Source organism: Myotis nattereri, assembly GCF_964212035.1.
Source record: "Myotis nattereri genome assembly, chromosome: 12".
NCBI lineage: Eukaryota > Metazoa > Chordata > Mammalia > Chiroptera > Vespertilionidae > Myotis > Myotis nattereri.
In genome coordinates this window covers 74,341,022-74,356,674 of record NC_138087.1, presented here as the reverse complement: position 1 = coordinate 74,356,674, position 15,653 = coordinate 74,341,022, and the positions used below count along the sequence as shown (strand labels likewise).

The 15,653-nt window shown below is 40.7% G+C and overlaps 1 protein-coding gene across 1 annotated transcript in view; it reads left to right on the top strand.

The window, feature by feature from the left end:
* The window catches only part of DENND1A (DENN domain containing 1A), a 465,733-nt gene that overhangs the window by 213,747 nt on the left and 236,333 nt on the right, over positions 1–15,653 (top strand). The window contains exons 6-8 of the mRNA XM_081104118.1: positions 7,522–7,591; positions 10,229–10,309; positions 14,310–14,363. Of these exons, the coding sequence (XP_080960244.1) occupies positions 7,522–7,591; positions 10,229–10,309; positions 14,310–14,363 (205 nt within the window). The remainder of the gene's footprint in view (positions 1–7,521; positions 7,592–10,228; positions 10,310–14,309; positions 14,364–15,653) is intronic.

Sequence of the window (15,653 nt, the reverse complement as noted above, 5' to 3'; positions counted from 1 at the left end):
AAGGTGGGCCTTAGTTAGATCTTCACTAACCCATTACATTATATTACAGTAGTACTTTAAGCCATAAAATAAGATGCTCTGAATGTGGGGGGAGGGAGACAGACAAAAACAAAAACAAAAACCTTGCAGGTGAGCGAATTCAGGAATAGGCAGCATCATAAACTCTTCGGAAATGATGAAAGGCCTGTGTGCTCACCCTCTCTGGGCTCAATGGAAAATATCTGAGAATTACGCTGAATTGTCAGCGCAGGTATCATTACTACAAAGATCTTCTGTTACCAACACTTCACCAGTGATAACAGAAGTGCCTCTGTGCTTTCCTCCTGAGCAGCAATCTCCCTCAATCACGGTATTACTGTCACAGAAAAGATGACGAACCCACTCCCTAAAAGCAACAATTATTGAATTCCCATCAAGAAAGAGCCTGTTTCCAAAATCAGATCAAACTGTATGTTTGGATAGATTTATATAAGGACAGATGTTTTATGACAGCTTTTTGTGTGTTTTTTCCTAATGCAAATTAATATTTCTATTCATTCAGTACATACAATATATTTTCCTGCATAGATATAATAGTTATCACAATGGGATGTTAATTATGGACATAAATCAGAGGTTCTTGAGCCTAACTGGATACCATAATAAATTTACAATTCGAGATAAGCGGCTGTGAGCAAAGCAGAATGCTAAGATTGGGTGAGACAGGCTCTGGTCTCCCAAAGAGGGTTGTCTTTTATTTAGGTTCTTCTGACTTCTGATCATATTAGCAATAATAATACAATTGTATCATGAAAAACAGTACTTACTCCATTCCATGCACAGTGGTGGGTGTATTCACATAAAGTTCACCCTCATAACAGCCATGTGAGGGTGGATATTGTGTCCCCATTCCACACATGGGAAAGGAGAAACATGACTTGGGCTACAGCTAGTAATTGATAGAGCTGATACCCAAACCCAGGTGGGTCTCCTGCCTTTGCATTCTGTGTAAAGTTTAGCAGCGAAGTGTCACTTCCTGTGAGAAGACTTTCTGAACCTCTTCTCTGTTCTCTTTATGAACCTCTGTGAGGGTGCTGACCCAGTGCTGCTGACATTGTCTTCCAATATGTCTGCTTCTCTCATTAAACTGTGAGCTTCCCAAATGCTGTGACCTGAGGCTCATTCCCTACGCACCTTGCAGAGTGCCAGGCATATATTGGGTGTTTCATAGTAAATGTGGAAGACTTATAGTTAGATAACTGATTGCAACATTGGAAAAATGAATGGTCTGGAAATGTGTGGTGTTTGGACTGTAAATACCACCTCAATTTTTAATTCCATAGAAATGTTCATTGAAGTTTGATGTGGGTAGCTCAGGAAGTTGTGTGCTTTTCCTATGGGGAGGAATGTGTACACCTAGGTGCTAAGGCTGTAGTTTGAGAACTGTAGACCACACATATATAGGTGGGTTTGTTATACTTAAAAGTGGGAGTGCTTATTGCTGTGTACAATGGGGGAGAAGATATGTCTTATAGAAGGCAGTGTGGTTAGGATCTTGGGTCTTTCCTACTTCCCATGAAAAGACAGGAGAAGTGGAAGAGAGGAAAGAGAAGAGTATCTTCTGAAGGCCACGAGGAATGTGTTAGAGATGAGAGAAGAAGTTTGGAACTGACCCTGTGGGGAACATTGGGCCTGATACACTGACAGATTTGAGGATTCTTGGCAATTTTAAAGGCTCACCTGCACTTAAAAAATTATGTTGCCAAACTAAAATAATCGATCTGGGTTTAATTCACTTTAAATATTCACTTTAAACATTTTCTCACTCTTTTCTAATTATTTGTCACAGACTCCAGCAATCCATTAGCAGGGGTCATTTTTAGTTCTGGATTATTTTCCTAACCAAAATACTGCATCCTAAATTTGGAGCTCTGCCTCCAACAAGAGTTGGTTGACTATTAGCTCTAAAGCTCTAGCGGTAATGCCTTAGTAGAAACTATAGCGATGAGTTTACATCTGTCGAGGGAAGTTCTGATTTATTGACTGTTTGACATGGGCCAGGCACTCATTAGAGTTTAAACAGTCAATACACAGTCATGATCTTTGCTCTCAGAAGGTGACACTAATGGAGAAGACAAACAAGCATATATTATAAACTAAGATGAGTCTTAATATCGGGGAAGCCCAGGATGGCCTCATAGTCAAATGCATCTATTTAAGTGGAGACCAAAATTTTATAGTAAAAATGGGGGGAAAGCTTATTTAGGATTTATCTTGGGGAAAAAAAGAAAATAAATTTTTTAAAATAAATTTTACTCCTATAATGCATTATTCCTAGAATAAATGGTGAGTTAAGTAGTTTTTAGGGGAGGAGTCATCATTTTTCTGACATCTTACCACTTCATGTTTGATTTTCACAGTATCCATAAAAGCAGTAATTTTTCCAAAGCTGTGAGGATTTCCCCAAGGCCTCTAATATTTTGATGTTGAATTCATTCTCTTTTGATGTGACTATTGTGCCACCATCTTTCTTGATTTTTCTCTTTGTTCCTTGTTGCCAGGCCTTCATTTGTTGGTCACGTTGCCTCATCTCTGAGTAGGTGTCCAACATCTCCTAACAGGGGCTTCATGAAATCCTGCATTCTCTGCATGAGTTTGTGGTATTACTTTGTGACCAATTTACATTTTATTGTAGATGTTTAACAATTGAGACCTTGACAGAGGAGCAGGGATTGATGTTAGGTCAAACCAGGGCTGAGTGGGGACTTCCTGGTTTAAGTGGTCACATCAGTTGGTGAGAATTTTCTTCTTATAACAGCTTGTGCTTTCCCATCTGCTCTGACGACTGCAGGGCATGAGGAATTCCTGCAGAGTGTTGACCCAGACAGCAAGAGTCAAAGAGAGCTTCCCAAAGCTGAGATTGGCAAGAGGGTTAGTAGGCAGAGGGGCAGGAAGAGCACTGCTGGCTCCAGATTGGGTGTGTACACACATCAGCTACATTCATTAGGTGGTGTATATCTTTTCATAGAGGAGGAAACAGTCTTGGAGAGACTGCTTTCCCAAGGTGTCACAGCTAATGAGTACCAAGACAGATTCATCCCAGGTTATTTGACTCAAGTCTGTGTTCTCCCCGGTATATGCCATGCTGCTCTGCATTTTTAAATTCCGGGTGTTGTGTTTTTTTTTTTCCTTTTTAATATGAAAGCTTTAAAAACTCAATGCCAAAAAGCCTTAACTAAGCAATGCTTTGCCATTCAATAAATCTTGTCAAAATCTGTTGATAGGAAGGACTAAAAGAAGGGATACCTCCCCTTGAGTACCCAAGATAGAGTTTGAAGAAAGAGCGCCTCAGACAGTGGAAAGTTACAGAGAAAATGAAAGGCCCTATTCCATGTCACTCTTCTTAGCCGGAAACGCTTTATTCTAGACATGAGTAGAGCAGCTCTGCCATGAGTCCTTCCCAGGGAGGACCTGCATTGTTATCTTCTAATATAATGGTGCTCGAGTGTTTAGATGTGAAACTTTTATTATCAATGACCTTTTCTTTTTATTTCTCGTCTACATTAGAGCCAGAGCATTATGTTGATCTTTTTCAAATAATGAGCATGACTAGGTTATATTATCTGAGATTTCCTCTAGGATAGCAGAATAGACCCTGGTGCTGATAAGGCTAAGATTCACTGGGCTGTGCTGAGGTATAAGATGAGGGGGAAATAATCACTTTCTACCTGGTTCTGAAAACTCATGCTCAGAATGTTACTCCTTTTTAACTGTCCCTTTGTTTCCCTGCTGATTACAGACTAAGGAGGCCCATTGGTTTGACATATGAGCAGCCCTCTAGAGTCTGGTCCTTCTGCCCTTCCCCTACCCCACCCCCATCTCCTGCCCTGCAGCCTGCACACCCTGCTTTCTGGCTGTTCATGACACTCAAGTGGAATCCCATCACACAGGTCAGTCATACACATATGAGCACACGACAGCCGGAATGACTATCCTGACAGTGCATTCAGTGGAGCAAGAAAAGTGACTTGTCTTTTCTCAGTTGGACTCAGTTCCTGAGTCACCTCAAGAGTAAACAGCTCACCTGTTTCAACATAGACGATTTTCACTCAGCAGTTCTTCAAACTCAGGCCCACTATTTTACATCTGCACAAACCGTGTCTGATGTATGGAGGAGGCAATTTAAGACCTTTTTACAGGTGATTTTGACCGTGAGCCATTTGACTGCATGCACTATCTCCAGAACTTGCCCCGCACGGCTTACAGGGGCCAGGTGGCCACTTCAGTGAGGCAGTTTGTAGGAATCCTACAGGAGCTGCCGGAGCTCCTCTCGGGTTTAAGACTTCGTATTGCCTCACACAGACAAAAGCCTCTTCGTTTGATGTCAGGCCTGGGAGTGAGGGCAAAGCCTGGGACCAAGTAACCTGGGACACAGTTTGGTGAGAGAAGCTTGGATCCAGGCCAGTGCCTGGGAAGCAGGCTTTTCCGATCAGAGCTCTGCTGATTGGGTCTTGATAATGCTCCATTATAATTTTATAATCGATCAAAAGCCTAAGCTCCATAAAGTAGTTGGGAAAGAGTGCCAGCTCCTCCTCTAGACCTAAACTATTGCGCTTTTTTGTGTATGTGCCTCTTTTTCCCATGAGGACCATAGCCTGCTTGATTACGGGGACCCTTTATATTTGTCTTTCAGGCCCCAGCCTTGGTCTGAACCCACCACACATGGTGCTCTGTGGTGAGGACTCGCGCAGTAGCATAAAGGTAGCACAAAGGTATCACGTGGAGCAGGCTCTGGGCCGGCCAGAGCTCCTTTAGCTGTCCAGGGAGTAGCAGCATAATGGGTGTTTGTTTCCTGTCTCTGGACTGGGAAGTTGTGTTTATTCTATGATGACAGACAAGCACAAAATGGAGCGGAGGGTCTCCATAGCCTCACCTGCAAGCTCACAGGCAGCATGGAGCTGTTGTGCCAGCACTAATGAAGCGGTACAGGAAGCAGCACTGGATAAAGTTCAGCTGTGAACCCTGGCCTCCCAACAGGGGAAAGAGGGATCCTTTGAAGAAGGACAGCTGGGTTTTGGTTTCAAGACCTTAACGCTGCCATCACTAGATATTCATCTGTCAGTGCACAGGGGACAACATGTGGAGAACAGTTGTGTCCGGTCAGGCCGAAGGGAGAAAGAAATGGCTGATTTCCAGCGTAACTATGAAACCTCCCATGGCTGAGGATTCTGCTTAGCATAGCCAAAAAGAATCGATTTGGTGAGGCTGAGGCTGAGAACCTGGGCATTCTGCTGAGGTCCGGGCGGTCCTACGACGTCACCTTCCTTCATCCTCATAGCAGGACGGGGCAGGGAGGCTGGAGGTTCCGCCCAAGGGATGCTGGTCAGTTGGACATAGTGGCCAAAGCTGCTTCCATACATACCGAGTCCTAAATTATCAGGGAACCCAGCCTGCCCCGGGTCACTTTTAAGTATTTCTAAAAGGAGTTCAACTTTTATTTATATGAGGCAACAGTTTCCTTGCGAGGACATACTTTCTCTTCTTGCTTTTTATAATCCTCCTTCCTGATTTTCAGTTCCTAGATTTAACTAGTGGTATTTTTTTCTTTCAGGAAAAAGAAATTTGTAATCCTTGGTTGAGTTTGTTTACTAAGAGTCCTCTAATCTGGACAAGAGTTTTCTTCTGAGGGGATTTATTGTTTCTACTAGAATGGCTTTTAACTCAGCTGAGGTTTATTTAACAGACTAGGAAGGGAGAAATTTATCTCCTCCCTAATCCCTCTTGAATGTTTCCATCTCTCTGCCAAAGCGAATGCTGTGTAAAGTGGCAGCAGTGGTTTGCCCTGTAATAGTCAATATGCAGCTGCCAGAGCTGATTGAAACATATTAACATAAGTGATAATGCTGTCCTAGAAGTGAAAAGTTAAGTTGCTTATCAGTATATTCTGATAAACTACTTAAATTTTACAGTAGCATGTGCTGGCTTCAGACAGACGTCAGTGATAGGGAGCTGTGCACTTTATCTGTCCCCTTGATTGCCTCTCACTTCATATATTACGCTCGGCGTTGCAGCCGGTAATCTGTGCAGGGCGCTGATTTCCCTCCGCATGGCCGGACTGAGTTGAGCAGCATCAGCGCTTCCCTCTGCATCCAGCTCTATCAGCAACAGACACTGTCAGTTCAGCAGGGCGGATTGTGGGGGTGGGCCAGAACTTGGTACAACACTTCTCACATGACTCTTTGTTGCTTCGGAAAGTTTCTTATAGAGAATAAAGCCATTTAAATTAAGTGACAAAACTTCTTGGGATTGGGGGATATATTTCAGCAGCAATTCTGGGACACTAATGTGCCTTTGCTGTTAGTCTTTATTTAATTTTGGTTGTTGAGTCAACACTAAGCATTGATGGCATTCTGGCTGCGTGCCTGGCCCTGGGAAGATAAGGTAAAGCAAGACATGATCCTTCCTCTCTGCACAGTCTGCTGGGAAAATAGATCCACCATTGAGTATTACATCGATGTTATAACAAGAGTAGGCACATGCTCAGGGCCGCATGGAAGAGAGGGAATCAAGGCATGAGAGGTGGGGAGGTAGCAGGAAAGAATTCGGTGATGCTGAGGCTGAGTGTGAGAACCTGGGCACTCTGTTGAGGGCCCGGCCTCCCTTTGACCTCCCATGAAGGTCAGAGGGAGAAAAGGGCCAAGTCTAAGACAAGCAGAGGCAGGCTTGAGGCTGCCTGCACATGCTCAGCATGAGGCTGCAGGGAGAGGATGTATGTGAGGAAGTTGAGAGAAGATAACCAGAGAGGCAGTCAAGGGCCTGACAGTGGAGAAACGTGAACACCATCCTAAGAAAACCTGCAGCAGGGGGATGATTGCAGGAATTTGCTTGTAATCCAACGTGCCACTTAGACTTGCATTTTAGAAAGACCATTCTAAGAGCAACACAGAGGATGGACTGTGGTTAGGTGCATGCTGTTATCAGAGTAAAGGGACATGGTAGTCAGGACTTGGTGGAGGGCAGTGGGGATGGAGAGTTAGTGCTCATCCCACGATAAATACAATAAGTAATAGAATGTTTGGTGTAACAAGATGAGTGGTTTCGGGCTCTTGGGGCCTTTGGGACACCTTGCAGCTGCCAGCAGTGGAAGTGCTGCATGTGAGTGTGGCTGTGTGTGTCTAATCATGAGAAACTTGAATAGAAGCTTTCCTGGAAAGGGTGGGTGTGGTGGGAGAGGCCTGGGGGCTACTCAGAGTTAGTTCCTGATTGCAGAGTCTGCTTTGAATGTCTTCTCTATGAACCTGTTCTAGCTCTGAGGCATAGGAATAATTTATAATGAACATTCAATCCTCCGTCTTATCCAGGCAGTTTTTTAAAATCCCAGAAATAATTAGCATTTCACCAGCCTGGGTTTCCAGCACAGACTACGACAGGAAGACTCTTTAGGATGTAGAGAAAAACTGAAATGTACCAGTCTTGAATTCACTCCTGGTTAAAGTTTTGACCTGCATACTAATATTTCATGTGTTTTCTCTTCTTCCCCAGCTATCTTCCATGGTTCGAAGTATTTTATAAACTACTTAACATCTTGGCAGATTACACGACAAAAGGACAGGTATTTGTCTTCTATTCTATTTAACAAGTAAACTTTAACTTTTATGATTATAAAAGTAATATATGCTCTATATTTCACCAAATCGCTTACCAAAAAATGTAATGCATTCTCATTATAGAAAGTTTGGGAAATTCAGAAAACAGTAGGAGGGAAGAGAAAACCACTCCTTACATGTTCATATTCTGCTCCCACCTCCATAAGTGTCACTAGCATCTTGGGATGTTTTCTTCCTTTACTTTTTGAGTTAAAAATATAATAAATAGATCCTTAGCATTCAGAGTTAATATCCATATTATCTAATGGTCCCAAGCAACCCTGAAAGTTCATGACAGGTATTACTATAATTTTGCTGAGGCACAAATCTGAATTGCTCAAGTCATGCTGCAAAGCTGGGATTTGTGAGTGAAACATGTAACAGGCCATTGACCTAGCCAGCTGTCCGAATTCCTATTTTAATAACACTTTGTTGTGTTTTTACCGTATTTTTTTTTAAGGGTCTGAAAATTGGTTAAAAAGCTCAGCTATACCTTACCATGCTTTTGGAAGAAACAATATGCTAAGTATCTTCCACGGATGGCGAGGGTCAGCTGGAATTGTATTTAGACTTCTTTAGTTCATATTTTACCACATTTTTCACCAGGTACCCTAATAACCAAAGCATTTCCCCCATGCTAGTAAAATTGTTGTAAACATTTTTCATGGCTGCATAGCATTATCATGAACTTTGATTTACTAAAATATTTCCCTATTGTTGGGAGTTATTATTTGGGATTTTTTTATTATTATAATTACAGCCATTAGTATCATTGAGCATAAAGTGTTTTCTTCATTTTAGATTGTTTCCTTAAGAGTAGAATCTCAGATGGGCCTTTGTAAGGTCAGTGGACATAAACATTTTTAGAACATTTGCTAAACTGCTTTCCAAAAGAATTGTGCTATTTTCTTTAAAAATGCCCTTTACTAACAGAGTGCCTAAGTCACCCTACTCTCACCAGTATTTGTGGAATCCATTGCTTATTTAACAAGTGAACAGGTCTCATTGTTTTAATTGTATTTCTTTGATTTTTAGTGAGATGAATATTTGTCCATATGTCTAACTTCCTATATTTTCTTTTTGTAAATGGTCTAAGTTTTTAAATTAAAGTGATACATTATTATTAAATGATAGAGACATTTTCTCTCTTATATTTTCTATAGGACATGTCCCATAAAAAAAGTACCATAGTCAGTAATAAAAGGGTTAGGGGAATCTGAATCAATAGAAAACAGACAATTGAGGGTTATTCTATAAAATGACCGGTCTCACTGTCAGGTTCACACAAATCTAGGAATGATAGGAACTGTTCCAGACTGATAAAGACTAGAGAGTCATAACTAAAGGCAGTTTGTGATTCTGAACTGGATTATTTTGCTATGGTTGGCAGAGTTGACAAAACTTGATGAGCTCCGAGGATTAGATGGTAGTGTGTCAATGTTAATTTCCTGATTTTGATTATTAGGGGAGTGTTCTTTTGTATTTCTGGAAAATGGAGTAGAGTGTTAGCAAATCACTCTCAAATAGTTCAGAAACTAAAAAATAATTTTGTACTGTCCTACAATTATTCTTTAAATTCGAAATTGTTTCAGAACAAAATTAAACATGTTGATGCATCCACTTGTACATTTCTCTCCTTTGTGAGAAAATTGAGTATTTTATCAGTTCAGATTGAAACAGGCTTTTAATCTGAACTCATCTTCTTTTACTTTCCTTGAAAATCAGCTGCCAAGCAATGGAGAGGGCTCTGCTCCTGGCTGAGCAAGTTACTAACTAACTGGCGGATTTGAGCCAAGTGGCTTCACCCTTCAGAGCCTCAGTTTTTCAATCTGTAAAGTGGGGTAGTTGTGAGGATCATATAGGTTTTAAAAAAGGATACAAATGTGAGCTTATTACTATTACATTAACAGAGAATGCCACAGGATAGGAGAAATGGCTTTTGGATAATTCTGGAAGCAGTGTTCTTTTGAGCATTTTAAAGGTGAATATGTTTTCAGTCAAATAATTTGCACTGCTTCGTATTTAATTTCACTAATTAAAATGCACAGCCATCATCCTATCTTGCATGCTGTTATACGTAGTTCATTTTTAACTTTCCATAATTGGAGATTGCCATGTGTACCCAGTGAACACTCAGTAAAATTAATTGAGGGTAATGATGATGAAGACAAGATCTATAGTGTCATTGTTATTTCTCCCCATCACCCCCGACCTGCAAGCGAGGATTGTTTGCATTTAAAAGTTGTTGCTATGGAGTTGAGAGGATAGATTTGCTGAGAGCTTATGGTACATGATCCATAAAAGGCGGTCATGGTAGGTGTCTCACTGAGTAGAAAATGTCAAACTTGGTGTGGGAGGATCTAGTTGGCTCTTCTATTGAACTATAAGCAGTGTCTTTTGTCCAGCCCTCCTTAAATATCAAACCTGTTTCCGCCACCAGATGCTAGGGAAGAAGGGCCACTTTTTCCCCTGATTGGCTGCCAGCACCTCTCAACACCTCAGTCGTGAGGAGCCCCAGCTTACTGTGTGCCAGGCCTTCCCTGCAGGTCTCTGACTCAGGGCTTAGCCCTGATTTGCTTACTGAAGCCTCTTATTTCTTTCAGGAGAGTCAGTGGCATGAGCTTCTGGAAACTCTGCACAAACTTCCCATCCCTGACCCTGGAGTGTCTGTTCATCTCAGCGTGGTAAGCGGGCAGGACATCAGCCATCACTGAATAACCCTTTCACTATTAACAGTAAGACGGAGTTAGCCCTACAGGGTCATCTTTTGTCGTTTGCACGTTCCACACCCTAACCCCAAGTTCTCCGAGACCTCTGGGCTCAAGGCAGGCCAGGGAGTTGTATTTCTTCCTTTCTCTGGGATTCCATGAGCAGTGGGTCCCAAATGTCCCTGGATCCTCTCTTCCTGCCTGTCATCCCTTCACTTGCATCTCCTGTCCTGCCTCACGTTTTGCCTCCCAGCATTGCTGTGAATGTCCCTTTGCTGAAGCGCATCTTGCTGCCCTCTGAGCCTTCAACACCACTTCTCCCCTATTTACCAGGGTACGCCATATTCATCCTTCAGAACTCAGCTCGGATTTAATTCCAAGAAATCCCCCTCAACACCCACCCCAGGCTTGAAGATTTTCTTTTTTGTCCCAAGCATCTTGTACACTTAGCAGTACTCAGTCACGCTACATTGGACTATCTGTTTTCTTATCCCTCCACGGATGTAGGTCCCTGAGGACAGGGATGGAGAGTACCTGGCATAGTTCCTGGCCTACACTAATAACTTCTTTGAGCTCTTTTGTGTACATGCTGCATGTTCTGTAGTATGCTAGGGTGGAAAATCCTCTGAACTATACAAATTGGGAGATTTCACTCCTCGTCGTAATTTTGCCCATGATCTGAGTCTTACGTGTGCTTCCGTATTTCAGTTACTGGAATCTTCGAATTTCCTGAGTCAAACCCTGTCACCACCTCCATCAGTATTCTCAGATGGACATGCTTTGGCCAGCTGTTGCTTATACAGGGGCTATTTCCCTTATGTTGTGGGGTCTGAATGTTTAAAAAATTTTGTCTTTTAGCTTCACTAGAACCAGGAACAGTATTGTCTTCAGTGGTTGTTATCTTGGTATTTGCCCTCTTAAAGAAAATGGGCATATCTCATAGGGGTTTGGTTCTTTCATGATGATCAAATTGAAAGCAATATTATTGCCAATAACTAATAAAATATTATTTACTAAGTTCATCCTATATGCCAATTTCACAACAATTACAAATAGATATTAGCATTCTCATTTCATGGATGAGGCTTTGAGAGGAAAATGTTATGTGGTTAATTGTGAGAAGATTGGGGTTTTTCAAATCCAGGGCTAACCTTCCACTAGGCCAGTGATGGTGAACCTATGACATGCGTGTCAGAGGTGACATGCGAACTCATTTTTTTTGGTTGATTTTTCTTTGTTAAATGGCATTTAAATATATAAAATAAATATCAAAAATATGTCTTTGTTTTACTATGGTTGCAAATATCAAAAAATTTCTATATGTGACACGGCACCAGAGTTAAGTTAGGGTTTTTCAAAATGCTGACACGCCGAGCTCAAAAGGTTCATCATCACTGCACTAGGCCGTAAGTGTTGAAAGAAAGGGAGAAAAGAAGGAAGGAAAAAGAGAATTAGTAGAGGTTTTTACTCACTTTAATAGAGCATGGGAAGGAAAGGAACCTTGTTGCCGAAATTCTTGTAAGGAAGACTGTGGGGAAGATGAAGACATGAGCTTTAAGCCTGCCTCACTAATCGCCGCTCAGCTAAGCCACCTTTGCCTTTGCCGCTGTCCCTTTGCCTAAACAGCTTGATCTCACCACTTCAGTCAGTAATGACATCCGACAGGTAGCTGTGGAGTAGCCTGGCTGGGTCACCCGATGCTGGGGGAGAAGAGCCACTCCTTCCCCTGAGTGGCTGCCAGGCCTCAAGGACAAACCATCGCAGAGGCAGGAGAAACTGCAGGGAGGGTGCAGCTGTTTCGTACCCGTGGTTTCTAGGAATGTTTTTGACCTCTGGTCGCAGCATTTCATGGGCGATGGAGCAAGACAGAATCTCAAAGGACAGCTTGGTGACTACTTGGTTTGGGAACTGCATTGGCTCACTAGTTACAATCCATTGCGTCTGTAAAAGCAGATTTTTTTTTTCTTTCTTGTTCACAAGGAATTCCTTTCTCCATGTGGTATTTCTGATTTTGAAGCACTAATTTCATCTAGATCAGAAAGCCTGAATTGTTGATAAAATGGCAATCCTGGATATTTTTTTGCTTTAGTCACAAGAAAATATTTCTGTGTGTCTGATACAGGTGATTGAGAAAAATGGAAATGTAAACTACCAGTTGAGAGCAACAATCATGATTTTCTATTAAAAGATCATTTATGGAATTCTAGGCATTTCGCATATATAACATTAGTCTTCACAACAGTTCTGAAGTAGATATTATGATTCAAAACCTGACGCTATTAAGTGAAGTTGCTAAAAATCATATCGCTGTTAAGTGTCAGCTCTGTGGTCCCTGTTCTTCCCCCTCACTGTGCCAACTACTACTTTATGACTCCAGCCACTTGTGGACATCCATTAACGAACATTTCCTGGGACTCCCTTCTAGCCATTTGGAATAGAAGTTGGTGTCAAATTTAACCTTGTATTTTACTTTCACTATTTTAATCCTTATTGCTAAATTGAATTAGTTGTTGACTAGTTTCCATGCTGCACAATCTCTGTTGTAATACTTCATAGGTAATATTTTGGCACAGACACACAGACTTTGGAAGAATGCATTGTGGAGGTTTTTTTTAAGTTATCTTTTTATAATTTGTTTTTATTATTTTAATTCAGGTGGCTTTAGCTATAATTTGCATATAAAAAGCGCAGGTAAAACAGCATGTTGTAGTGGAAAGAGCACAGCTCTAATTATCCAGACCTGGTTTCAGTACTGGGTCTGTCACCTACAAGCCATGTGACCTTCACAACTTACTTTCACCTCTCTAAGCCTTAATTTACCCATTTGCAATGTGAAGATAATTTCTATCTTAAAATTTGTTATAGAAATGAGAGGTAATATTTCTAAAGTACTTGGCATAAAGCTTGCAATGTAGCAGGCATTAAATAAATGTCTGTTAAATATTAGACAAACAGCTCATAGTATTATTGTTGTCATTGTCATCTCAGTTGTCCCCTGTGCCTTTCATTTCAGGAAGGCTATCCAACTCATTTTTCTAGAGACCCACTTATTTTGCAATTACCCAGGAATGGTGAGGCAGGAGGACCTCCTTAAATGTCACTTGGGGGTCCAGGTTTGAACTTAGGCCATGGCTCAGCCGACCTTCTCTGCATGTGACCTTTCCTGGCCTTTGTATAGCCCCCTCCTTATTGCTCGGCACTGGGCTCCCTCCATTCCTGCTTGCCATTGTCCTCTGAGTCTTTCTTAGTGAGAGGAGGTATCGTTAGTTCAGTCTGTTGTCATTTAACTCAGGGGCACACTCTTGTGACACACATGGCGATGCCTCCTTAAAAGTTCTTTGAACTGGTGAAGTTTTCAACTCCGCTGAGCTGGAGGTTGCACTAGAAGTCCTGAGGCTTATTGGCAGAGCATGCGTAGTGAAGAGAAATCCTCCATTCTTAACCACCTAGAATAGTCTCAGTGCAGCCATCCTTCAGCTGGAGCTGTCCTTAACATCACTTGGGCCTTCGGGCAGATTTTGCCAGCAGCCTGTAGATGGATATAATCTCAGATGCTGAAATGAAATGGCAGATTTGGTTGGTAAAGATCATTGTTGAGTGAACCTAGTGATATCTGGTCCCCAGAGTCCACTTGCCTCATTGAACAATAAATTATGAAGCATGCAGCTTTCTTATGTTCAGAAACCTGCAAACATCATATGGGAATTTAGCCTTTAACCTCTTTGAGCTGTTCATTTGTATCTCCCAAAGTAGTTCATCTCTTTTAGAAAAGAACTCCATCTACCAAACTGATGATTTAATGCATCTGCCTTTAATCCAGCATTATCCAAAGAAAAGATTCTATAGACATTTCCAGTGAGTGAAATTGCTTCCACATCTGAGTAAGAAATTATCTTCAGATCATGTACCTGACCTCTGAATAATGTGCTTGTTGCTTATTTTTGCAAAAATAAATAGCTTTTCTTTTCTTTTCTAGCATTCTTATTTTACTGTGCCTGATACCAGAGAACTTCCCAGCATACCCGAGAATGTGAGTACATAGGAGGAAAGAAATTAAATTTTTGTTTTTTGTAACTTATTTTTAAAAGAAAATAAAAGGATATATTTTCCCACTATAAAATAATGCATTATAAAGGCAAAAACAGGTAGAGAATATTTGAAAAGTTTAAAAACAAGGAGGGATTATTATATTTCTCAAAGGCAATCATCTATTAACCTGTTGATGTCTCGTTCTAGTCTTTTTAGAATGTATTTTTATATAGTTAAGATCAACTATTACATAAGCATTTTTCCATTTCATTCATAAGAATTATTTTTTTATGGCTGCATATTATTCCATTTGCAATTTCCTCACTGTTGTGCATTTAGGTGATTTTGAGATTTTGCTGTTGTAAGTAAAATGTTTCCATATAAAGATTTCTTGAGTAGAATAAATTTACTCAAGTAGAATTACACTTCTACTATATTTCTATATTCACTTTTAAGAGAGTAAAAGAAAGCATTTGTGAGGATAAGTATAAGGACTCCCAGCCCCACTTCTTAAGGACTTAAAAGCAGTGAACTTGAATCTGAGGGAGCAGAGGTTAATGTTTGCATTCTGACAGGCTATGACATACCAAGCCTAGCCTTTAAGACACATTTTTCAAAATGTTTTACTCAGATTATAAATAGTGCTATGTAGGATTAAATATAAAATCAACACCACTTAGGGACTTGATTAATGTTTAATTGTGGCAAAATGTACATAAAATAAAATTTATCATTTTAACCATCCTTAAATGTATATTTCGTTGGTGTAAATACATTCACAGTGTTGTGCAACCATTACCAATATCTATCTCCTGCGCCTAATCATTTTTCCAACTGAAACTCTGTACTCATTAAACAATCCATTAAACAACAACTCTCTACTCCCCCCTTCATGCCAAGAGCCTGGCATATACTATTCTGTCTCCATGAATTTGACTACTCTAGGTACCTCATCTAAGTAGAATCATACAATATTTATCTTTCTGTGTTTGGCTTATTACATTTTGCATAATGCCTTTGTGGTTCGTTCATGTTGCAGCATGTGTCAGAATTCCCTTCTTTTATAAGGTTTTATAATCCATTGTATTTATATAACATCCTACATTTTGCTTATCCATCAGTGGACACGTGGGTTGTTTCTACCTTTTGGCTATTGTGAATAGTGCTACCATTAATATTGGTGTACAAACATCTGCTTAAGTCCCTATTTTCAATTCTTTGGGGTGTATACTTGATTACTTCTTTAAATTATTGGAATAAGTGGTATATTTCTCCATAATTACTATAGATT